The 26,411-nt window shown below is 37.0% G+C and overlaps 1 protein-coding gene across 2 annotated transcripts in view; it reads left to right on the forward strand.

Moving 5' to 3' along the window:
- Positions 1-26,411, forward strand: part of AVL9 (AVL9 cell migration associated) — a 68,815-nt gene that overhangs the window by 8,044 nt on the left and 34,360 nt on the right. For both annotated transcript variants that reach the window (XM_003982920.5, XM_045052570.1), the window contains exons 2-4: positions 13,770-13,890; positions 15,316-15,401; positions 17,845-17,916. In XM_003982920.5, coding sequence (XP_003982969.1) covers positions 13,770-13,890; positions 15,316-15,401; positions 17,845-17,916 — 279 coding nt within the window. The remainder of the gene's footprint in view (positions 1-13,769; positions 13,891-15,315; positions 15,402-17,844; positions 17,917-26,411) is intronic.

Below are 26,411 nucleotides of genomic sequence, written 5' to 3' on the forward strand. Positions count from 1 at the left end.
TTTTTTTCACTTTGATTTGTGTAATGAATTCTGTAGGTTAACAGGTTAGTTTCTAGTGATGGATTATTCTAGTTTATTGATATAGTTAACATTTAGGTCACTTTAAGTGAAAGTACTACCATGACATTTAAAGTAGTTTTGAAATATTTATCCATGTCAACTCTTTTCCTGAAACATTTTTTAAAGTTTATTTATTTATTTTGAGGCAGAGAGTGAGAGTGTGAGCACCCTGCCAGAGGGGCAGAGAGAGGGAGAGAAAGAGAGAAAATCCCAAGCAGGCTCTGCAGCACTGTCAGCTCGAGGCCTGAATTCACCAACCATGAGATCATGACCTGAGCCGAAATCAAGAGTTGGACACCTAACTGACTGAGCCAGCCAGGTGCACCCTGAAATTTTTTTAAATTTCGCATTTAGCAAAAGACTCTTCTTCCTTAAAACCTCACGTACAATACCTGGGGGAAATTATAAGAGGACAAAAACTCTTTGTGATGTAATTTATGGACGCCTGGTTTACTTATTATAGATTATGTGTTCTCTAGACTTTTGTCCTTATTTGTGGCTGTAAATACATAAACTGTCAGATAAGCATGGTTTTTAGTGAAACAAGTGAATATCACACTTTTTGGTTCTTTCATAAATAGACTGGACTTTTTTTTTTTAACACTGAAAGTAATAAAGAATCATTATTTTCCAAGGTGACCTCATAAAAAGCTGCAATTATTACTTGATTTTTTACTACTGCTTTAATAGAATTTATAGTTTTGTGTACATAGCTAACAGTTTTAAGTTCTTGAATAAACTGGTTTTACCAGGTTATACTACTTTAAAAAGTAGAATTATGAAAGAACTAGAACTCATGTTTACACTAGTTCCAAGGTAAGTAAATGAAGCACTGAAGAGAAAAAGGATATTTTCCTCTTGGTCCATGTGGGCTGATCATGGGGAAATCTCCAGTAGTAGCAGAATGTTGCATTGCAAAATCAGGGCTGGGCTGAGGAAATAGGTGAGGTTGGTTTATATTAGGGTAGTAGTGTTAAGCCCTGACCCATTCAGGTTTTGGTGACACATGGCTGCCTGGCAAGCATGTAGTTTTGGCACCTGCTATTGATGCGATCATGTGGTGACTATGGAGTATTGTTTGTGATTCTTGTCGGAATAGAAGTCTTTTGGAACAGAAGGAACAATGTTTTGGGGAGTTAGAGGTTAGGGAAGAATAATGTCTAAAGATTCTTTTTAGCTACTCAGAGAAACTGTCCTGAAACAAGATTATATTTTCTAGCCCTCTACTGGCACTTTTATTTGGTGGAGGTTTTTTCCTAATGTTAGCCATGCTTTTTATATACTGAAATGATGAAAATCTCTGGCTTTGTAAGGCTGGAACCTTCACAGAGCAGTGGGATAGTTTTCTTTTAGGCCTTGGCATCACAGCCAAGCAAGATGGGTGTCAACCTGTATAAGGGAAGTTTAAAAATAACTAGAAGATTCTTTTGTTCTCCTATAATTCCCCCCAGGTACCTAATTGTGCCTATTTCTTTGGCTTAAGTCTTTGATTCCCTAGTAAAATGCTTATGTTTCTTAACCTTCTCCTTCATGATATAATATAATTCAGATCCTTTGCAGATCATGGATTTTTCTAGATAAGGGAAAACTGCAGAAGAACTCTGGTCTACTGGGGATGGGCACTACAAGAAGAAGATAAACATAGAGGGAGAGGACTTTTTACCTACTTAATACTTTTGAGAAAGACTGACCCTATTATATTCCTTTTTTTTTTTTTTTTTTGAGAGAGAGAGAGAGAGAGAGAGAGAGAGAGAGAGAATGAATCCCAAGGAGGCTCTGTGCTGTCAGAACTGTGAGATCATGACCTGAGCCAAAATCAAGAGTCGCATGTTTAAGTGTCTGAGCCCAGCACCCCTGGCCCTGTTATATTCTTTGGTTGAGATGCCATCAGATTAAAACCTTAGTTTGTGTCTAGGATATTTTTAGAGGATGTTATTTAAATTGGTACTTCGGGCAATTTTTAAATCATTCCAGTTGTTTTATTTTTTATTTTTATTAAGTTTATTTTTTGAGAAAGAAGGAGAGTGGGAGAGGGGCAGAGAGAGAGAGTCCGAAGCAGGCTCTTTCCCAGAGCCTGACACAGGGCTGGATCTCACAAACCGTGAGATCATGACCTGAGCCAAAATCAAGAGCCAGATGCTCAATGGACTGAGCCACCCAGACACTCCCTAGTTGTTTTAAAAAATAACATTTCTTAATGATCAGGATAATATGTATTCACTAGTAAAGAGCAGAAAATACAGAAAAAAAGTATCACTTAAAATCCTGTATCCTAAAGAAATCTGCTCTTAAGACCTTGATGAATATCTCTCCAGTTCTCCAGTTACTTTTTTTTTTTTTTAACAAATATGGATACCTTTTCCCAAAAACATATTATACTGTAATCAAGTTTTATGGCCTACCTTTTTGTCTATGCCATTAATATCTTTCCACATTAATAAATATTGAATTATAACATTTTAAAATGGCTGAACAGTACTTTGTGGAAATATTTAACTCTGCTTTTTAAAAATTTTGGTACTCCCAATTTTTTGCTATTTTGAATAGTGATACAAATAACATCCTTGCAGTGAAATCTTTGCACCTCTTTGCCTATGTATGGAGACTTCATTTAAGCCATCTTTTTTCTTCACATAGGTCTTGTTAAAATGGATTTTGAAGCAGAACATGCTGAACACAAGTTAGCCTGGATGATTCTGCCTTCATAGGAACTGTCACTTGTACAGTGGCATTCTCAATTTATTTTAACATAGATTATTTCTCACATACCTTTCTGACAGTTGTTGGGCTTTTGATAGTCAGAAAGAGAGACGACAGAGCAATTAGCAGGTACTTCTTGGTGTTGACCCAAACACAGCGTTGTAGTTTTTGGCTTCTCCTCCCTGCTTTCTTACTTTCTTTTTCTTCCATAGACTGGGAGACCACATCTTATAAATATATTAGAACTGTGTTTGAAATAAAATGACTTAGAGGTTTTAAAAGAAAACCTAAAGCCTTCTCCTTGGAATATTATCAGGGGCTTTATGACAGGTGGCTAGGCTGAAAGATGCTTTTCTTGCTTATTTCTGGTTTTTGGCAGTGGTCTAGGTAATTGTCAGAAGTCTGATCTCTGAATAAACCATGTTTGGGTTCGATTTCATATATGGCCTCTGCACTTACTTTTCTTCACCCAACTGATGCTCATTGTCACAGTGTGTATTGAGTATATGAAGAAATGACAAACAGGGCTGTTAATGAAATCTGTTCCTGCCCCCATGGGTTTCGCTGGTGATGTTAGCAACTTGTTAGACTCTGATGGAGATAGTGCATTACCAGAAATTGGAATCTTTTTTAAAATGTTAAAAATCAGGGGCGCCTGGGTGGCTCAGTCGGTTAAGCCTCCGACTTCAGCTCAGGTCATGATCTCACGGTCCGTGAGTTCGAGCCCCGCGTCAGGCTCTGGGCTGATGGCTCAGAGCCTGGAGCCTGCTTCCGATTCTGTGTCTCCCTCTCTCTCTCTGCCCCTCCCCCGTTCATGCTCTGTCTCTGTCTCAAAAATAAATAAACGTTAAAAAAAAAATGTTAAAAATCAAAAAATAAAAATGTTAAAAACAAATTTAAATATAAAAGATTGCTAAGGTAGAGTTCATTAAAATAGATTTCAATCTTTTGTTAGGAAATAATTTTTTTCCTGCAAGAAAATAGTTTTTGAAATTTTGATATCATCTTTGTATATATTTTCAATAACCTAGAGATAAACAGTGTTCTAATTGTACCATTTCATCCAAAAGACCAGTCTCCGTCATTCTACCATGTTTTATACAAATTCTTGTCCTATCTCTTCCATTGTAGAGGAACTTTGTATACAGTATTCCTAATATTCCTTTGTACTTGGAGTTCTGATAGATTCTCTTTTACCACTGTCTGCTTGAATAATAGCAAAGGATATCTGGTAATCAAGATATCTGAGTTTTAGCTTGACCCTAATGGTTATTAGATGTGTAACCTGGGGCAAATTGCCTAATGTTCATGAACTTTGGTTTCTTCATCTGTAAAATGAGGGTTTTAAAATAGGTGATTACTAAGATCACCCTTCACTTGCATGATTATAAGATGAAATCAACACACATTTGCTAAATACCCATCCTCAGAGCCAACGTTCAGATACATACCCTTCAATTCAACAGGCAGAACATAGTGTTTGTTGTAGCAGTCTGAACGGAGAAACTTTCTAGGATGATGATAATCCTGTCTTAATAGAATGGTTGCCCACAGCTGTATATAAATCATTAAAACCTATGAACTCTGTACATTTAAGATCTTTGCATTTCATACCTTGTAATAACACCCCAAGTCTAAATAATTTAAAAGTGCTTTTTTAGGGGCACCTGGCTGGCTCCAGTCTGTAGAGCATGCAACTCTTGATCTCGAGGATTTGCGTTGGAATCCCTTGTTGGGTATAGAGATTACTCAAAAATAAAAAAATATCAGGGCACCTGGGTGGCTAAGTTGGTTAAGTGCCCAGTTTCAGCTCAGGTCATGATCTCATGGTTTGTGACTTCAAGCCCACATCAGGCTTCCTGCTGATGGTACGGAGCCTGCTTGGGATTCTCTCTCTCCCTCTCTCTCATTTTCAAACTAACGAACTAAATAAATAAATAAATAAATAAATAAATAAATAAATAAATAAATAAATAAATAAATAAATAAATAAATAAATAAATAAATAAATAAATAAATAAATAAATAAAATCCTAGGTTGTTTTTTTTTTTAAACCTTTCTCCTTGTAACAAATCACAAAATTCTTTATCCTTCAATACTTTTGAAAGAGCTGTTTCAAAAACTATTATTCATGTGATTTTCTTTGTTTAAACTCCTACTTGTGCATAGCTAGGGCTTAGCAACAGTTCTCCATCTGTATTTAAATTTCGAGCCTTAGAAGGATTTAATTGACAAAAATAACTCAAAGAAACAATGGCTCATTTTTTATGTTTTGTCTTTATGTGTTGTATTAAATAAGCATGGTATCTTTGGAGACATAGAAGCTATAGTTTAATACAAGAACCCAGGCATCTCTTGGATGCTAATATAACTTACGTGCTGAAAGCATAAATTTCCATTAAATACAGTGATTTGTCTGTATACTTTGTAAACAAGTTACAGCAAATATTCTAAACTCCATGAAGTATGCCCTAAATATTTATATTTATATAATTTATATTTATGTGGTACTAATATAAGGTTTAGTTACCATGCAATTTATCATTGCTATTCTATGAAGATACTATTAGCATTAATAGTAGTTGCCCTTTATTAAATGTTTTCTATATACTGAGCACTGTTAGATGTGTGTTTATCTCATTCCTATGAACATACTGAGGTTTTATTAGCCCTCTTTTATAGATAAGGAAATTGAGGTGTAGAAGTATTTTATTAAGTTAAGGTATAATTTATCACCAATAAAGTACACACAACTTAAGAGAGAGACTTAATTTTTACGTACACGTACATCCCTGTAACCACCATCCTGATACAGAATTAATTCCAGCACTTCAGAAGATCCATGCAGGCGCCCCCTCCTAGTCATTACTTGCCTGAAGGTTACCACTGTTCTTTTTTTTTTTTTTTTTTTTTTAATTTTTTTTTTTCAATGTTTATTTATTTTTGGGACAGAGAGAGACAGAGCATGAACGGGCGAGAGGCAGAGAGGGAGGGAGACACAGAATCGGAAACAGGCTCCAGGCTCTGAGCCATCAGCCCAGAGCCCGACGCGGGGCTCGAACTCACAGACCGCGAGATCGTGACCTGGCTGAAGTCGGACGCTTTAACCGACTGCGCCACCCAGGCGCCCCAGGTTACCACTGTTCTGACCTACGCCACCATATATTTGTGTCTCTTGTGTCTGACTTGTTTCACTCAGTGTTATGTCTGAGATTGATCCATGTTGTTGATTATATTATAGTTTCTGTATTATAATTGTATGCCATCATTAACCCATTCTTCTGGTAAGAGACATATGAGTAGTTGTTCCTAGTTTTGGGTTATTACAAATATAACAAAAAGCATTTTACTTTGAAATTTAAGTGGTTTTTTAAAATTAAGTTTATGAAAGTTGGATTTTCCCCCCATGTACTTATACATATTTGTGCTATGTGACCAAAGTGTTCATTTTACTTGGGACCTAAAATAATAGTTTTAGTTTTTTTAATATTAAAGATCCTAGAAAGTCCAATACATTTAAGATCCTTCAAAACTATTTTTTGCTTTTAAGTAAGCGCTCGTAATTAATAAATGCATTTGAAATTATCTTTACCCAGCTTTACATAAAGTAGTGCTACAAAACAAATCTGATATTACTGGAAATAAATGGCATTTTCTTATATGAAACACAAATCAAACTGCATTGACTCCATAGCTGATGGCATTTCTGATTTGTGAGCTGTAGATCTGCAAATACTGTCTTAATGAATGCCAAATCCTTATAGGACTATTCTCAGATATCTTTGAGATGTATAGAGATGAATACTTGTAGAGTTTCTCAATTTCACTATTCGTATGTAGTAATAAAGATTTATCCTTCCTGGAAGAAACAATTTTAAAAAGAGCATGGCTCTATAAAATCTCTTACAGACTTTTAGTTAGCTGTGTGTATACAGTTGTGTGTTAATGAACATGTATGTTTATGGAGAATTTCAGTGGTTTTAAAGTAGAAAAACATGGGGCACCTGGATGGCTAAGTCAGTTAAGTGTCCGACTTTGGCTCAGGTCATGATCTTACAGCTTGTGAGTTTGAGCCCCGTGTTGGGCTCTGTGCTGACAGCTCAGACCCTGGAGCCTGCTTTGGATTCTCTGTTTTCCTCTCTCTGTGTCTCTCCCTTGCTTGCACTCTGTCTCTCTCTCCCTCTCTCTCAAAAATAAGATTAAAAACAAAAAAATTAAAGTAGAAAAACAGGATAATGAAGTTTTTTTTTTTTAATTTTTTAAAGTTTATTTATTTTGAGAGAGAGAGAGCTAGCGTGGAGGAAGGGCAGAGAAGGGGGGGAAGGAGAGAATGCCAAGCAGGCTCTGTGCTGTCAGCGCAAGCCTGACCAAGGGACTCAAACACAAACCATGAGATGATGCATGACCTGAGCTGATTTAATTTTTTAAAATTCAACCCAGCATGGGTTTCAAACTCACCACCCTGAGATCAAGAGTTGCATATTTTTTCTGACTGAGCCAGCCAGGAATCCCTAAAAATTCTGTATTTAAATTAAAATACACATCATCTGTTTTGTTGTTCATAATGTGAGTACCTCATCTGTTTTTTGTTTTGTTTACAGTCTTGAGGTCTTTTTTTTTTTTTTTTTACACTTACCATGCTATGAATTCATAGAGAACGGGTTCCAGCAGTTTCAGGTTCCTTTCCATTGGTTCTCACAAAATGTGCCCGAGTGGAACAGGCTGACACTTCAGAAACTACCTTTCTCGTTGGCTTTCTTCTTTTTCTGATCATTTTCCTTCACACACTTTAGCAAGCTGTTTTGACTCTTGGAGTGCTTAATATGCTCAATACTTAAATGAACTGTCTTGCAAGAATCTTGCCCTTAACTTACTTGTTTACAACAATGCCAACAGCATCCTGGGTAACACTGTAGACTCTTCCAGTTTTGCCATGGGACCACATTTGGGCATTCTGTTCTGAACAATGCCCATTCCTTTGATGCCTGCAATATCACCTTTCTTGTAGATTTGCATGTATGTGGCCAAAGGACAAACTCCATGTTTTCTAAGAGGTCTAGAGAATATAGGGGGTGCCTCTTCTCTTTTCCTTTGTGTTGATCATTTTGATGAATTACTGGAAGATGGTGGTTCCAGCCAAAAGGCCCAAGTACCTCATCTTAAATAAAAGGAATGTGGAATAGTAAAATGGTTATTTAATTCTAGAAAAAAAAAGAACTGGCGGTCTTTTATTCAATTAAATATATAAAAGCACATGTTTTAAACTAAGATACTTCTTTTGTTTAATTTTTGTTTTATTTGCATTTATTAAAAACAGTAAAACTTGGTTTTAACTGGTAAGTCTCAATAGTACCATTGCACCTTTACAGTACACACTTTATTTTTCTGGGCATCCAGTGCACTCGTGAAACTATAAAATAATGTATGGTGCTGAGATAGAGGAGAATTAAGCACAATCTATTACAGAAATAAACAGCTGATGAATATAGTCATTTGTTGCCAACTTTTTAAGAGACTAAAGAGATAGAGTGTCAGTACTCTTGTAGTGTTGACTAGAGATTTGGCCGAGTAAACATAACTTTGAGAAGACCTGTCTTCTATATCCAGGGTTTTCTTCAAAGAGAAAAACATCATGACAGAGCCTTGACTTTGGTCCCTAAAATGCTTTGACTGTTAAGAAAACAGGCACCCATGCTTCTGAGTGAAGGGTCAGGGGAATCCCTGAGGGGCCTAGAAAAGGAGCAGAGAGAGTAGCTGACTCAGCTTCTCTAGGAGGCATACCTCTTATGCCATCAGTGTCTGTGAGCACTGTGTTAGTGTTTAATTTATGTGCTGCTTGGCATGGTGGCTTTTATTGTTCTCTGACAGTGGAATGGATGTTTCATTGTTAGAAAGTGAACAAAGGCTACTTTTGAACAGCACTCAGAGTTTACACCAGGGTACTGTGTTATTATTTTGTGTTTTTTCAACTTTTTGTTTCTGAGGACCACGTAAATGCAGTCTGACTGGGGGGACACTTTTGTTTTTGTTTTGTTTTGTTTTAGAAAGTAGGCTCCAGGCTTAATGTGGGGCTCGAACTAATGACATAGAAATTAAGAGTCACATGCTCTGGGGACTGAACCAGCCAGGCACCTCTAGAGGGCGCCTATAGAGCACACCTTTGCAATTTGATTTATAAACTCTGAAAATGAGTGGTAATTTTTACCATTCATGGTGAACAAACATGTCACCATTTCATACATAGTTCACTTAGCCTTTAGAAAAGTTGCCTTTTATTTCCTTGTAATTAGACCATCTTTATTCTGCTTTCACATTTTAGAAATCAGCCATTGTTTTTCCCTCTGCGTCTGTTGTAATCATGTAAGTATGTATGGGGCGCCTAGGTGGCTCATTTGGTTGAGCACTTGACACTTGATTTAGGCTCAGGTCTCAATCCCAGGGTCGTGAATCGAGCCCCCACATGAGACTCTGCGCTGAGTGTGGAGCCTGCTTGGGATGCGCTCTCTCTCCTTCCCTCTGCCCCTTTCCCCTGCTTGCATGTTCTCTCTCTCTCTCAAATAAAAATTAAAAAATAAGTATGTGAATTACTACTAATTGGGATCAAGATAGATTCAGTCACATGAATATGAGTTGACAAAAAAATTTGAAATCTGCAGGATTTAATAATATTACCCTTTGGGGAGACATTTGGTATATCTGTTGTACATTGTATGTACTGATGTCCTATCACACACTTTATTTGATCCCCAAATTTAAGTTAGAGTTTGGGCTGTGAACTTCCATTATTTTATTTCTTTTTTTTTTTCTTTCTTTTTTTGTTTTTATTTATTTATTTTTTAACGTTTATTTATTTTTGAGAGAGAGACAGAGTACGAGCTGGGGAGGGACAGAGAGAGAGGGAGACCCAGAATCCAAAGCAGGCTGAGCTGTCAGCACAGAACCTAACGCAGGGCTCGAACCCACAAACTGTGAGATCATGACCTGAGCTGAAGTTGGTCGCTTAACCGACTGAGCCACCCAGGCGCCCGTAGGGACTTTCATTATTTAGTAGTAACCCTACTGGATGATAATCATTCTAAGTGTTTCTTTTCTTTTTAGTCTTTGGAGATTGACTTTGGTTTTTGCTTATGATTTTTCACATATACTTAGGGTTGCCATGTACAGCTCTACAGACTTTGCACAGCGCAGCTGCAGGAAGAGCCCTTCATGTAAACTGCAGTGATGGTGGTTCTGCTGGAGTTGTGCAGTGGGGCAGCCAGCTGTCCCTACCTTTACTTTCTGTGGTACTGCTTAGTTTAATTGGCATTCCTGTCCAAATTGCCTTTTGATTCAATTGAGTAGTATTTGAGAAACTGTGGTAACTTCCATGAGAATTCCTTTTAAGCCTCTGTACCATGGAATTGTGTCTGTCTGGATTGTTTTGGACTTATCCTAAGGGGAGTATATAGAGTAGTCCGTATTCAAAATTTGAAGAATATACGACTTAAGGTTTTAAAATCCCATTGATTGGGAAATAACACAGTCTTGTTAGTTTTGTTTGTTTGTTTGTTTGTTTTTTGTCCCCAGACACCAACCTGGGTATCCTGTATGTCAATCCTATTCTGCACTAACTACCCAAAGTTAGTGTCAAACTCCACACGTTTAAGGGCTCGGTCCCACAAGACACCTTCACTGTAGATGCCAGTACTGGGTCCCCAGGCTACCTGCAGTTCTGTCCAATTTAGCCACAAATTTGGGGGTTCTCACACCCCTGTCTCAGGTTCTGTAATTTGCTAGAACAACTAGAACTCTGGAAAATGAAAGAGATGCGTAGGACCAGATGTGGTGAAGGGGCACAGAGCTTCCATGTCCTCAGTGGACATGCTGCCCTCCTGGCACCTCATTGTCTTCAGTAACCTAGAATTACCCTGAACCCTATCATTTAGGGGATTTCATGGAACTTTCATTACATGGGCATGATGGATTAAGTCATTAGTTATTGGTGATTGCACTCAATCTCCAGTCCCTCTCCCTTCCTGGGAGGTCCACCTTTCTGGTGACCAGGCCCCATCCAAACGCTATTTAGTAGCCCCACCACTACCAAGTCCCCTTGTTAAATAAACTCAGGTACAGTTGAAATTGTCTTATAAATAACAAAAGGTACTCCCTTCACTCAGGAATTTCCAGGGCTTTAGGAGCTCTAGGCCAGGACCAAGAACAAAGACCAAATATATTTTTTATTATACCATACTTGAATAGTACTGAATAGTTTGTAAAGATGTTAGAAAAAAAAAGCGCTCAACAATAGAAGATTGATTAAATAATGAAACAATACCAAATCACTGTTAAAACTGTTGTGTGTATGTAGACACAGAAAGGAATTTGTGTAAACTGTTTTGAACTTGGTTAACATCTTCAGTTTCCAAATGCAAGAATTTGTTGGTAGCAAATAACACCAACATAAAAAAGAATTCTAGAGAGCTGCCAACACAGCACAGGCAGTGTATAATTTATGAAAAAGTTGTGTTCCAAAAGTTAGCTGCTTGAAATTTTGAATATATTCTCCCTGTTAAGGAACAAAAATTCAACTGAATAAATGTGAAGGTCTAATTGGCTTTATTAAGTGATTTGTTGAATCAGGTGGCATCCCATCTAGCAAGTAGTGGGGAGCTCCGAGGAGTTGTACAAAAATTTGGAAGGGTTTTATAGGAAGAGGGTGGGGCGAGGAAGTTATTAGCAAAAGAAAAGGAAGGATTGTTCAAGGCACTGTCCCTTTTTCTCGTTTTTCTTCCGTGATGAGAAGGGCAAGGGGGTTCATGGGTTACCTCATCTTCCTTTGCGGGATGGAGAGGGCCATATGACAGATTACCTCATCTGGTGCCAATCAGAAAGTTCCTGACTGACCAGTTAAGAGTTATTTCCTAGGGGGGTTGGAACTCTGCTTAGGTTAGGTATTAAGCCCTGTTTGGTGACTTAGCTTAAGTGGCTCCATTTTGGACCTGTGGGTTTCCTTATAACACCTCAAAGAAACAATATTGTAAGTACTCTGGGCCCTGCTCAGCCTAAAGCCAACTTAATTTTATCCTTGGAATTCTTGGATTATATGCAGCATCTACACTTAAAACAATTTTATGAATTGACTTCATTTTAAGTTCCAACTAGAGTCCAAAACAGATCTTCATTCAGTAGAATGAGGAGTTGGGAGAATAGATTGAACATAGCAAAGCATCAGATATTAAAGTCTGACTATTGGTAATTTGTTAACTAAATCTTCAGAGAAGGAGATAGATTTCTACATCTCTCTTTGTGTCCAAGAGGATAGAATGGAAATAAGATTTCCTTCGAAAGCCAGTCACTATTCGTGGTTATCTTTTGCCCCCCTCCATTTTTTACTCTAAAAGTAATGCATATCCATTTAGAAATACCCATTTACTTAAAAGTCAACGATAATCTCAGTTTATTGTCAAGTAATGCAGAAAAAGTGTGTGCTAATATACATGCAATACAGATAAAGCACATGGGACCAAAATATTAGTAGTTTGTGAATATAGATGGTTATAAGGTTATGTTCTTTCAACTTTTCTGTAAGTTTAATTTTTTCCCAAAAGAAGATGGGGATAAAAAAACTTAACAGGAATATTCCTTTATCTCCAGTCCCCAACCCTATTCACCTCTACAGAGGTAAACTGTTAGCTTGTATCTTTTCAAGCGATGAATTAAAAAATTAATTTACAAAGGTATAGAAGTACAATTTTTTGCATAAATGTAATCATAGTATAAGTAGAATTATACTACATTTACTGATATTCTGCTTGTTTCTTATATTTAACAGGATGTATTACTTTTCTACTGCATCATAAATTACCACAAACTTAATGACTTAATACATAGAAAGTCCCGGAGGTCAGAAATGGGTTTCACTGGGCTAAAATCAAGGAGTGCTGTGTTTCTTCAGGACACTTAGGGAAAATCGATTTTCTGGCATTCTGCAGCTTTTAGAGGTCACCTGCAGTCCTTGCCTGTTGGCCTGTTCCTCAACCTTCAAAGCATGTTGAACCTTAGCATCTTCAGATATCTTTGACTCTCTCTCTCTTTTTTTTTTTTTTTTTTTTTTTTTTTTTGAGGGAGAGAGAGGGTGCAAATGAATGAGGGGAGGGACAGAGTGAGTGAGCAAGAGAGAGAGAGAGAGAGAGAGAGAAGCGGGACTCACCCATAGCATGGCTCGTGTTTTACCTGAAGTGGGGCTCCAGCTCACCTGATGTGGGACTTGAACTCACAAACTGTGAGATCATGACCTGAACCAAAGTCCAATATTTAACCAACTGAGCCACCCAAGTGCCCCCTAGGTCTCATGCATTTAATTCTTCCTTCTCCACAAGTCTCGTTGAAATAACAAAAAGAAATAGAGAAAATGCTGATAAACTTGGAGTAAACACCAAAGTTTACTAGAAACTTTGTTACTTCTACAAGACATGGTGTTGGAGAGATTTCATTGAACTTTTCACTGACCAATTCTCAGTCTTAAAAGAAAATAACCTGAAATGTTGATTAATGCCCACTCCTCCTCCTACCAACCCCGCAGCAAAAACAAAGCTCAAAGCTACACATATTGTGAGCAAGGGAGTCAGTTGAATGGAAGCAAGCCTAGATCTTGGCTTATACTTCTCGGCTTCTTTGTTGGACCTCTTCTGCTCAATTCAGTAGGATGTTGGTTTTTCTCAGGGCTTCATGGCTTTAGTTACCATCTCTTGATGACAGTTTCCAAATGTACATCCAGTTACCACCACTACTATCTCCTATCCTCCTATGCACATTAAAATCCAAAAACCTTTAAGTCAGAAAGGGGAAAGGTCTTAAAAATCTTTCCTCCTTTTACTCCTTTTTTCTTTTTCCTCTTGTGTACCATAAGTTTGCTGATAATGCCAAATGGCATCAACAAGTATGTAGAGTTTAAAACTATTTTTGGCTATCAGGATAAAATGCTCCCTTTGATTAACAACCTTTTGGCTACCATTGCTTACTATTTTAGGTTGAATTCTCTTACCCACCCCTGATTCCAGGAGATGGACATGACAGCCACACTTTACCTGAAGAATGGAAGTATTTGCCCTTCCTTGCCTTACCAGATGGCGCACACAACTACCAGGAAGGTATGTAAACAATGGAGCAATTACTAGGTGCCCCCCCTTTTTTTCTTTTTAATTTACTAAGACATCTTAGATTCTAAATATTTTGGTAAATGAAAGGCCTTTGGCTTCTTGTAACTATTTATAAAACACGTAAGTGTTTGTTTGGAGATGACTAGTTAGGCACTGGAAGATTTCCAGAGGAGTGCTGGGCTTTATGTTGGTAATCTTGTTGAACATTGGCCACTCTTTTGCCAGGAGCACTGGCTAAATTAAGTATTTGGCCAGATTAGGACATCTGTTACTGGTAGCACTTTTCTGCATTTATTCTTGAGACTCCTCTTAGAGGGAAGCTACAGGGCTTACCTATACTAGCTACTGTTTGGGGCTCTAGCCGCAAACTTAACTAGCTTAGTACACCTGTGCCCACCTGGGATTGCTTCTCCACCCCTAGAGCCACTGCTATTGCAGTGCTCTGCTTAAAGTTGCGTGTAACTTTAAGCTCATTTGGCTGGCTCATTTGGTAGAGCTTGCGACTCAATCTTGGGGTTGTAAATCTGAGCCCCATGTCGGGTGTAGAGATTACCTAAAAGTAAAATCTTAAAAAAAATAAAATATAAAAGTTTATGTGTCAGAGAAGCATGTTAACATCCTCAGAGAAAGCAACACTGTGAGGTTAGTACTGAGTCTCCTACCTATAAATGCATGTGTTGACGGGCTTAACAAAGGACTAAGTTTTATCTTGTCATTAGGGGCTCTACCAAAACACCAGATTAAACTTGGTTTAATTACTTATTTTGCTAATATTTAATAATTTTCATATGAAATGAAACAAAATGTTACTATGCAGTTTAACATAAAATCAAAATACATTATTTTTAATGTTACAAATATTTTGGTGTACTTTTTATCATGAAAGTTTTTAAATAGAAAAAAAGTTTGAAAAAATAGTATAGCAAATATTCCACAAGTTTTCTTTATGTGAAGATCATTCCTCAGGATAACTTCCAGTACCATTATCACAGCTAAGAGATTTAACAGTAATTCGAGAATATCATCTAAGATCTAATCCATGTTCAAATTTCTCCAGTTATTCCAAGAATTTCTTGGATCCATCCAAGATTCATGAGTGGCCTTTCATTTTTATGATTCTCTACTTTCTTTTAATCTGGAATAAAGTATTTTCTGGGATAAGTGACTGTAGTTTCAACTTAATCTATTATTCAGCCTCCTGGTCCTTTGAGAATGCCTGAATGAATGTACACAATAAGGCAGTGAGAGGGATGCTAAGAAACCAGTGGTTGCAATGCTAGGTGTTAAGTATGACATGGGTTCCTTGTTACATCATCATTTTTGTTTTAATTAACTGCATACAATAACTTCAATTTACATTATTTATTAATAAGGGTAATTCACTTTGGTATTTACATTTTTCTGTGTGTCTCTTAGATACTGTATTTTTTCACTTGCCACCCAGAAATGGAAATGGAGCTACAGTATATGGTATCTCCTGCTATCGGCAAATTGAAGCCAAGGTATGGTAGTACAGTGAACAACAACAAAAACACTGAGAGTGTTTTTAAAATTTTTATAAACAATTTGAAGTTGTTTTCCCAGTAGTACCAGTTTATTCACATGAATGTTTTTGTAAGTTGACATGGTAAGTATAATTGCCATAAAATAGTTTGTCCATTTTTTTTTTTAATGTTTATTTTTGAGAGAGAGCGCATGAGCAGAGGAGGGGCAGAGAGAGAGAGAGAGAGAGAGAGGGACAGAGGATCCATAGTGGGCTCTGTGCTCACAGTGGAGAGCCCAATGCAGGGCTGGAACTCACAAACCATGAGATCATGATCTGAGCCCAAGTCAGGCGCTTAACCAACTGAGCCACCCAGGCATCCATTGTCTCTAGATACTTGTACCTAAATTACCCATGTCTTCAGAATGCTGTATTTAAATTTTACAGTGTCCTTGAATTTTCTTTTTCTAATGTTTGGTATGTAATTTAGAAAAATTAAGTGATAATGTGTGTTGTATTTTAAGCAGCTGTTTAGAATTAGTGGAAAGTACTTGTAGTAGCTTTGAAATACTTGCATGTTATCTTAATTATGTACAACTCAGATTTTGTTAATTCTTAAATTACCTGCCAGCTTAATGTCTGAATTACTATAATAGCTCTAATTAATACAAATAAGCCAAGATGGGTAGCTTCCCCTTTCATGGTTTGATTCTGAGCAGCACTTTTTTGTGTCTCACCAGTTTTTTGTGGTGAGGACACTCTGTGAGTAAAAATCTCTTGCCTTTCATTAGATCATTAATACTCTAGTGTTTCTCAACTTTGGCTGCACATTGGAGTCACCGGGGACCTCTAAATACTAGAGATGACTGGGTCCCAACCCCAGAGATTCTAGTTTAATGTTATGGTTATCAGGTGATTGCAAACCATCGCAGTGTTTTTTAACTGGAGTTACCTGGAGACCCTTTTTTTTTTTTAAATACACAGCTGGCCTTTCCTTCTACTAAATTAGAATCTCTGAGAGTAAGCCTAGGTAACTCTAAGTTTTAAAAGGCTTCCTCAGGGAATAATTAAGTTAGTAAATCTTCTAAAATTTTCTTTAGCTTTTTATAATGACCATTTCAAACATGCAGATAAATGAAAAGAATTGTACAATGATCACCTGTATACCCACCATCTAGAGTCAACAGTAGTCAGCATTCTACCACATTTGCTTAGTGTATGTCTGCTTTTTTCCCTGAACCATTTAGAAATAAATTGCAGGTGTAAATTCCACCATACCCAAAGTTGTTAACTACGTGAAACAGTCCTTCATGTACAGGGCCTGAAATATAGGACACACCCAGTAAATACCTATGGAATGAATAACTGAATTTAAAGGTAGACCTGAGGGTAAGAGTTAGCTTGGTAGTTTTGTGCATTTGATTGCCTCATATACTATTACCCTTAATCTATGTTTACATGAGATGAACTGAATTGCTCCCCTTTCTTGGAGACTGTTCCTTTTACTCTAGTCACCTATAGATTGTGCAGACACAAGTAAGATTATTTCCTCAAACTGTCGACATTAACAACAGTTCTCATGCTTCACATAGCCTTTAAATGGCATTTCATACCATCTGTCTCCCTTAGCCATTGGGTCTGATCCACTCCACAGTATATTGGCATTGCCCATTTCTCTAAGTATTTCTATCCTCACCTGATAACAGATATCAGAAGGACCTAGAGCCTAGGAGAAAAACTGATTCCCTTTGACTGAGGGTGAGACCTGACAGATGAATCCAGTCAAGGCAGAGAGGTAGAAAACAGATTGAGGGAAGGCTGTATTCTTGACTTAATGACTAGTCGTCAGTCATAAGTCACTTGAAGACACTGAGGCCCATTGGTCCTCAGGACAGGTGCCAGGAGATGTTAGGCTGTATACCACAAAGGGGAAGAGTAGTTCTTAGTTCGCTCACAGAGTTACCTAGAGTTACCTGATGATTAAATCAAGGCTTGTTCTTTACTAGCAGAGAATGTAGACCTCTTACGTGGTTGTTCTCACAGTCATCAAGGCATGAGTTATGGCTCAGGGCTGGGCTATAATACCAGTTTTCTAGTATAATCTAGGCCCTTCTCACCAGAAACAGTAGTCTCAGAGTGCCCATTTTCAAACCAGAACCAAGGACATTTGATTTGAATTATGGGTGTGGCAACTTATACAAAAAGTATTCTCAGACGGTAAGTTCCTTGAGGGTAGGTAGGGATTGTCTCTCACTGTTACATTCTCAGTGCCTACCAGATTCTGGCACATAGTTTCCTGGCTGACTCATTCAATAGATATTTTCAGAGATTCTCAATACATTTGGAATTTAACTAAATGTTAGAATTTTTTTTCTATCTCACTGCTATTTTTACATTGAAAGAGAATGATTTTTAAATATTCCTATGAAATATTATTAATAATGACTCTTTGTTTATAATAGGCATTGAAAGTGCGGCAAGCAGATATCACCAGAGAGACGGTTCAGAAAAGTGTCTGTGTTCTAAGCAAGTTGGTAAGAGACCAAATAACTCGTTAATGTGTTCGTTAACCATGGCAGATTTTTAGTTGAGAATAAGGCATTATTAGAATAAGGAGAGATTTATGGACAGTAATAGATTAAAATTCATCAGGGGCCCATTTTTTATTCTTGTGCATCAGCTTTTTCTCTTTGCCTTTCAGCAGTTTTACTCTCATTTGCACCATTACCCACAACTAGATAAGTGGAAGGAAATCTTCTAGATAGGTTTTTGGGAAAGAGGTTGACACTTGCCCAAAATGAAGTAGCTGATATATTTCATTTATCCTTTTTTATTTTAAGACTTTGGATAATATTTTACTAAAACTCAGAATATCATAATCATTCAGATTGTATTGATATAAAAGTATATGACTCTTGCTATGAAAAATTGTAGCCTTAACTTGCTTTTTAAAATTTTTTTTTTTAACGTTTATTTATTTTTGAGAGACAGAGCATGAACAGGGGAGGGGCAGAGGTAGGGGGAGACATAGAATCTGAAACAGACTCCAGGCTCTGAGCTGTCAGCACAGAGCCCGACATGGGGCTCGAACTCACGGACTGTGAGATTATGACCTGAGCCGAAGTCAGATGCTCAACCGACTGAGCCACCCAGGCGCCCCTTAACTTGCTCTTTAAAACTTAAGATTTTTGAGGAATGGAAATGACATAATTGTACAATAGCAATGCTTTACAGTTGTTTCATCCATGTACAAGTTGATCAGATGCAGATGTATAATTATTTTAACTTTTTATTTTTAGTAGGAAATATGTAACACTTCCTATTTTCCATAGTTCCCTATTAAATCGTTTGTAATATTCCATTTTTATTACTAATAGGATATTAACACCTTTACTGGTAACATCAAATGACTAATTCTACATATAAAATATTATCCCCCAAGTCCCTTTTTTGGGGAGAAATCCAGATCTCTATTATGTTAATTATCTTACAGCTATATGATTATTGAATACAATCATTTCTGCATTTAACCTCAGTCAAAATGGAGAATATTTCATTTGCCTAGTCACCAAATGTATGTAGGTTTTGTTTCATTATGTCTTCTACATTGTCCAGTTTCTTACATCCACCGACAATTTGAATGTAGTTTGCTTAATATAAGTTGAGATTTGTAAAATAGGATTTATTTTTACTTTTTAGTACTAAGCTTTAAAAAAAAATCCTGGATAATAATAATAATATACTGTGAGCCTTAATAAGATTTTGAGGATCAGATATTTCTTCCAAGATCTTAGTTTTAAATAGAGGGCAAGAATAGACTCCTTAAAAAAAAAAAAAAAAGGAATGGATGTAAAAGACCCTGATATCAGAAAATTAATAGATTGTACACAGTTTCTAAAATGGTAGCCTGAAAAATAGACTTCAATGAATTACTTTTTTTTTTTTTAATCGATGAATTACTCTTATACTGGGCCAGATAACCAAAGCATAGGAGTACCAGATGTTAAAGCAAACACATGTTGAAAGGCTTCCTGAGTAATCTTTCTTCAAAGAACAATTATAATAACAATAAATGTCATTTATCAGATGACTATATGTCAGGTATTAATTCAATACCAGACACTTTTTAGATATAATTGTGATTTGAATCCTCATGTAAAAACAGATCTAAGTATTTGTTGCTTTCATTTTACAAAGAAACATGTAGAATAGAGAAAAAATGTCTAACTCTCATAGACCATGTAACTACTAAGTGATAAAATTGGGGTGAAGATCCGGGTTTTATCTGTTTTTAAATAAGCATAGGGAATAGGGAGAGCTAGCTTATGCAGAAAGGTTTGATGGTTCATAGTGCATTGTAGTCTCTATATAAAAATATAGTGACTCTATACTTAGATATTCTGGATGGTAATAATGATATAGTAACAGGGATATTGGTGGTGGGAGGCGACTCTTCCAGTGTTACTTGTATTAACTAATTGTATAATAATTATATACAGCATTGGTCTCTGCATTCTAAGAAGGACATAGAAATCAGAAAACATCTAGAAAATAACATTGAAAATAAAAAGGATGGAAATGGTATAAGAGGGTCTTAAATAGAAGTAAGAATTAAGGAATAGTTTTGTTGAAGCATACAAAGGAATATTTTGATAAAGGACACAGACCAGTTGTTCTAAGCCTCCAAAGAAGACAAAAAAGGGAAATGAACTTAAATTTAATCATGAATGTTCAATTAGATATAAGAACCGGCTATTATAAGGATGATTAAATGTCACCACAAACCAGTGTAACTGTAGAATTAAAATGTCATAAATTTTATAATGACTATTTGCAACAACATGGATGGAACTCTATAGAGTATATTATGCTAAGCTAAATTAGAGAAAGACAAATATGTGACTTCACTCATGCAGAATTTAAGATGCAAAACAGATGAACATAAGGGAAGGGAAGCAAAAATAATGTAAAAAGAGAGAGGGAGACAAACCATAAGAGACTTAAATACAGAGAACAAACTGAGGGTTGCTGGTGGAGTGTTGGGGGATAGGCTAAATGGGCAAGGGGCATTAAGGAAGACACTTGTTGGGATGAAGACTGGTTATATGTGGGGGATGAGTCACTGCCCTTGAAATTATTATTGCACTATATGCTAACTTGGGTATAAAATAAAATAAAAGGGAAATTTTTATAATGACTAATGTTTAAGTGCCTTTTTAAGATTTTTTTTTAATGTTTATTGATTTTTTTAATATAATTTATTGTCAAATTGGTTAACATACAGTGTATAAAGTGTGCTCTTAGTTTTGAGGGTAGGTTCCTGTGGTTCATCGCTTACATACAACACCCAGTGCTCATCCCAACAAGTGCCCTCCTCAATGCCCATCACCCATTTTCTCCTCTCCCCCACTCCCCCCATCAGCCCTCAGTTTGTTCTCTGTGTTTAAGAGTCTCTTATGGTTTGCCTCCCTCCTTCTCTGTAACTATTTTTTTCCCCTTCCCTTCCCTCATGGTCTTCTGTTAAGTTTTTCCAAGATCCACATATGAGTGAAAACATGCTGTCTTTCTCTGACTTATTTCATTTAGCATAATACCTTCCAGTCCATCCATATTGCTGCAAATGGCATGATTTCATTCTTTATCATTGCCAAGTAGTATTTCATTGTATATATAAACCACATCTTTATCCATTCGTCAGTTGATGCACATTTAGGCTCTTTCCATAATTTGGCTTTTGTCAAAAGTGCTGGTATAAACATTGGAGTACGTGTGCCCCTATGAATCAGCACTCCAGTATCCTTTGGGTAAATTCCTAGTATTGCTATTTCTGAGTCATGGGGTAGTTCTATTTTTAATTTTTGAGGAACCTCCACTCTGTTTTCCAGAGCAGCTGTACCAGTTTGTATTCCCACAAACAGTGCAAGAGGGTTCCCATTTCTCCACATCCTCACCAGCATCTGTTGTTTCCTAAGTTGTTAATTTTAGCCACTGTGACCCATGTGAGGTGGTATCTCACTGTAGTTTTGATTTGTATTTTCCTGATGATGAGTGATGTTGAGCATTGTTTCATGTGTCTGTTAGCCAACTGGATGTCTTCTTTGGAAAAGTGTCTGAATCATGTCTTTTGCCCATTTCTTCACTGGATTATTTGTTTTTTGTGTGTTGAGTTTGGTAAGTTCTTTATAGATTTTGGATACTAATCCTTTATCCGATATGTCATTTGCAAATATCTTTTCCCATTCCGTCGGTTGCCTTTTAGTTTTGTTGATTGTTTCCTTTGCAGTCCAGAAGCTTTTTATCTTGATGAGGTCCCAATGGTTCATTTTTGCTTTTAATTCCCTTGCCTTTAGAGATGTGTCAAGCAAGAAATTGCTGCGGCTGAGGTCAGAGAGGTTTTTTCCTGCTTTCTCCTCTAGGGTTTCGATGGCTGTCTCACATTTAGGTCTTTCATCCATTTTGAGTTTATTTTTGTGAATGGTATAAGAAAGTGGTCTAGTTTCATTCTTCTGCATGTTGCTATCTAGTTGTCCCAGCACCATTTGCTAAAGAGACTGTCTTTTTTCCATTGGATAGTCTTTCCTGCTTTGTTAAACATTAGTTGTCCATACTTCTGTGGGTCCAATTCTGGGTTCTCTATTCCATTGGTCTGTGTGTCTGTTTTTGTGCCAATACCATACTGTCTTGATGATTACACCTTTGTAGCAGAAGCTGAAGTCTGGGATTTTGATGCTTCCCTCTTTGGTTTTCTTTTTCAATATTACTTTGGCTATTTGGGGTCTTCTCTGGTTCCATACAAATTTTAGGATTATTTGTTCTAGCTTTGAGAAGAATGCTGGTGCAATTTTGATTGAGATTGCTTTGGGTAGTATTGACATTTTCACAATATTCTTCCAGTCCATGAGCATGGAATGTTTTTCCATTTGTTTGTGTCTTCTTCAATTTTCTTCATAAGTTTTCTGTAGTTTTCAGCATATAGATCTTTTACATCTTTGGTTAGGTTTATTCCTAGGTATTTTATGGGTCTTGGTGCAATTGTGAATGGGATCAATTTCTTGAATTCTCTTTCTGTTGCTTCATTATTGGTGTTTAGAAATGCAACTGATTTCTGTACATTGATTTTATACCCTGCAACTTTGCTGAATTTATGTATCAGTTCTAGCAGCCTTTTGGTGGCGTCTTTTGGGTTTCCCACGTAGAGTATCATGTCATCTGCAAAAAGTGAAAGTTTGACTTCTTCTTTGCCAATTTTGATACCTTTTATTTCATTTTGTTGTCTGCTCATACTAGGACTTCCAACACTATGTTAAACAATAGTGGTGAAAGTGGACATCCCTGTCGTGTTCCTTATCTCATGGGGAAGGCTCTCAGTTTTTTCCCCACTGAGGATATTAGCTTTGGGCTTTTCGTATATGGTTTTTATGATGTTTAGGTATGTTCCTTCTGTTCTGACTTTCTTGAGGGTTTTTATTAACAGAGGATGCTGTATTTTGTCAAGTGCTTTTTCTGCATCTATTGACAGGATCATATGGTTCTTATCCTTTCTTCTATTAATGTGATGCATTTGCGAATACATTGATTTGAGAATATTGAACCAGCCCTGCAGCCCAGGAATGAATCCCACTTGATCATGGTGAATAATTCTTTTTATATGCTGTTGAATTCGATTTGCTAGTATCTTGTTGAGAATTTTTGCATCCATGTTCATCAGGGATATTGGCCTGTAATTCTCCTTCTTTGTGGGGTCTCTGGTTTTAGAATCAAGGTAATGCTGGCTTCATAGAATGAGTCCAGAAACTTTCCTTCCATTTCTGTTTTTTGGAACAGCTTGAGAAGGATAGATATTAACTCTTCTTTAAATGTCTGGTAGAATTCCCCTGGGAAGCCATCTGGCACAGGACTCTTCTTGGGAGATTTTTGATAACTGATTCAGTTTCTTCACTAGTTAAGGATCTGTTTAAATTTTTTATTTCTTCCCGTTTGAGTTTTGGTATTGTGTGGGTACCTAGGAATTTGTCCATTTCTTCCAGGTTGTCCGATTTGTTGGCATGTGATTTTTCATAATATTCTCTGATAATTGTGTTTCTGAGGGATTGGTTGTGATAAGTCCATTTTCATTCGTGATCTTATCAGTTTGGGTCCTCTCTTTTTTTGAGAAGTCTGACTAGGGGTTTATTAATTTTATTTATTTTTTCAAAAAACCAGCTTAGTTTCATTGATCTGTTCTGGGTTTTGTTTTGTTTTTTTTTATTCTGTATTGTTGATTTCTGCTCTGATCTTTATTATTTCTCTTCTTCTGCTGGCCTTGGGGTTTCTTTGCTGTTCTGCTTCTAGTTCCTTTAGGAGTGCTCTTAGATTTTGCATTTGGGATTTGTTTCTTGAGATAGGCCTGGATTGCAATGTCCTCTCCTCTTAGGACTGCCTTTGCTGCATCCCAAAAGGGTTTGGACTGTTGTGTTTTCATTTTCATTTCTTTGCATATTTTTTTAAATTTCTTCTTTAATTGCCTGGTTGACCCATTCTTTCTTTAGTAGGATGTTCTTTAACCTCCATGCATTTGGAGATTTTCCAACCTTTTTCCTGTGGTTGATTTCAAGTTTCATAGCATGGTGATCTGAAAATGTGCATGATATAATCTCAGTTCTTTTATATTTATTGAGGGCTGTTGCGTGATCCACTGTGTGATCTGTCTTGGAGAATGTTCCATGTGCACTCAATATAAGGTGTATTCTGCTTTAGGATGAAAAGTTCTGAATATATCTGTCAAGTCCATCTGGTCCAGTGTATGATTCAGGGCCATTGTTTCTTTATTGATGTTCTGCATAGATGATGTGTCCATTGTTGTAAGTGGTATATTAAAGTCCCCTGCAATTACCACATTCTTCCCAATAAGATTGTTTATATTTGTGATTGTTTTATATATTTGGATGCTACTGAATTGGGTGCATAAACATTTATAATTGTTAGCACTTGATGGATAGACCCCATAATTATGGTATAATGCCCTTTTTCATCTCTTGTTACAGCCTTTAAACTCCAGTTTGTCTGATAGCATAAGTGGTTCTCCATCCCCTCACTTTCAGTCTGAAGGTGTCCTCAGGTCTAAAATGGGTCTCTTGTAGACAGCAAATAGATGGGTCTTGGGTTTGTTTTGTTTTTTTGTGGTTTTTTTTTTTTTAATCCATTCTGATACCCTATGTCTTTTGATTGGAGCATTTAGTCCATTTACATTCAGTGTTATTGAAAGATATGGATTTAGAGTCATTGTGTTATCTGTAGGTTTCATGCTTGTAGCGATGTCTCTGGTCCTTTGTGGTCTTTGCAACATTCCATTCAGAGTCCCCCTTAGGAGCTCTTGTAGGGCTGGTTTAGTGGCGATGAACTCCTTCAGTTTTTGTCTGTCTTGGAAAACCTTTATCCCTCCTATTCTGAATGACAGGCTTGCTGGATAAAGGATTCTTGGCTGCATATTTTTCCTATTCAGTACATTGGAGTTTTTCCTGCCACTCCCTTCTGGCCTGCGAAGCTTCAGTAGATAGGTCTGCTATTACCCTTATGTGTCTGCCCTTGTAGAGGCTCATCTGTCCCTAGCTGCTTTCAGAATTCTCTCTTCATCTTTGTATTTTGCCAGTTTCACTGTTATGTCAATGCAGAAGATCAATTCCTATTACGTCTGAAGGGAATTCTCTGGATTTCAGTGTCTGTTTCCTTCTCCAGATTGGGGAAGTTCTTAGCTATGATTTGTTCAAGGACACTTTTCACCCCTTTCTCTCTCTTCTTTCTCTTTTCTATCAACTCCTGTGATACAGATATTAATACGTTTCATTGAATCACTTAGTTCTCTAATTCTCCCCTCGTGGTCTAGAATTTTTTTTCTCTCTCTTTTTCTCAGCTTCATCTTTTTCCATGATTTTATCTTCTATTTCACTTATTCTCCCCTCTGCCTCTTCAGTCCTCGCTATCACAGCCCCTCGTTTATTTTGTACCTCATTTACAGTATTTTTTAATTCATCATGACTATTTTTTAGTTCCTTGATCTCTGCAGCAATAGATTCTCTGCTGTCTTCTATGCTTTTTTCAAGCCTAGCGATTAATATTATGACTATTATTCTAAATTCTTGTTCGGGGGCACCTGGGTGGCTCAGTTGGTTAAGCGTCCGACTTAGGCTCAGGTCATGATCTCACAGCTCGTGAGTTTGAGCCCTGCATCAGACTCTGCTCGGAGCCTGAAGCCTGCTTCAGATTCTGTGTCTCCCTCTCTCTCTCTCTCTGCCCCTAACCCACTTGCATTCTCTCTCTCTCTCTCTCTCTCTCTCTCTCTCTCTCTCTCTCTCTCTCTCTCTCTCTCTCTCTCAAAAATAAACACTTTAAAAAATTTAATTCTTGTTCAGTTGTATTATTTTATATATGTTTTGATCAATTCTTTAGCTATCATTTCTTCCTGGAATTTCTTTTGAGCATTCTTCTGTTTCATCATTTTGGCTAGTTTTCTGTCCCTTATGTGTTTTAAAAAGCTTGTTGTGTGTCCTGTACCTGTGAGCACTACTGTATTAAAGAGGGGTCATACACTGCCCAGGGCCTGGCCTTCAGGAGGTGTTTTTTGGAGTGTATTACTTGCTCTCTGTTGTGACTGGTTGCTTCATCTCCCTGTTCATAATGATGTTTTGGACCCTCCACCAGGTGTGCTTTGATTTTTTTCATTGAAGTAGCCCTGGAAGAGAAAACAAACAAAAAACAAAGACCAAAAAAACAAAACAAAAATAAACACCAGCAACAGCAAAACATCGGGGTGGGGGCAGTGTTGATGTGAGAGGCCTTATCCCATACAAAGAAAGAAAGAAATGACAGGGGCGGGGGAAAAATAAAATAGACCGGCCAGAGAAACTATACAGCTTAATCCAGAGAGAGAAAGAGGAAAATAAAGGAGATACAGAACAGGTATAAAGAGAATAGATTAGATATGTCTGCTTAAACAAACCAACAACCAAAATAATCAGACTAGAGGAGGGAAGAAATAAAAAGCAGAAAAGGA

This window comes from Felis catus, chromosome A2 (genome assembly GCF_018350175.1).
Source record: "Felis catus isolate Fca126 chromosome A2, F.catus_Fca126_mat1.0, whole genome shotgun sequence".
Lineage (NCBI taxonomy): Eukaryota > Metazoa > Chordata > Mammalia > Carnivora > Felidae > Felis > Felis catus.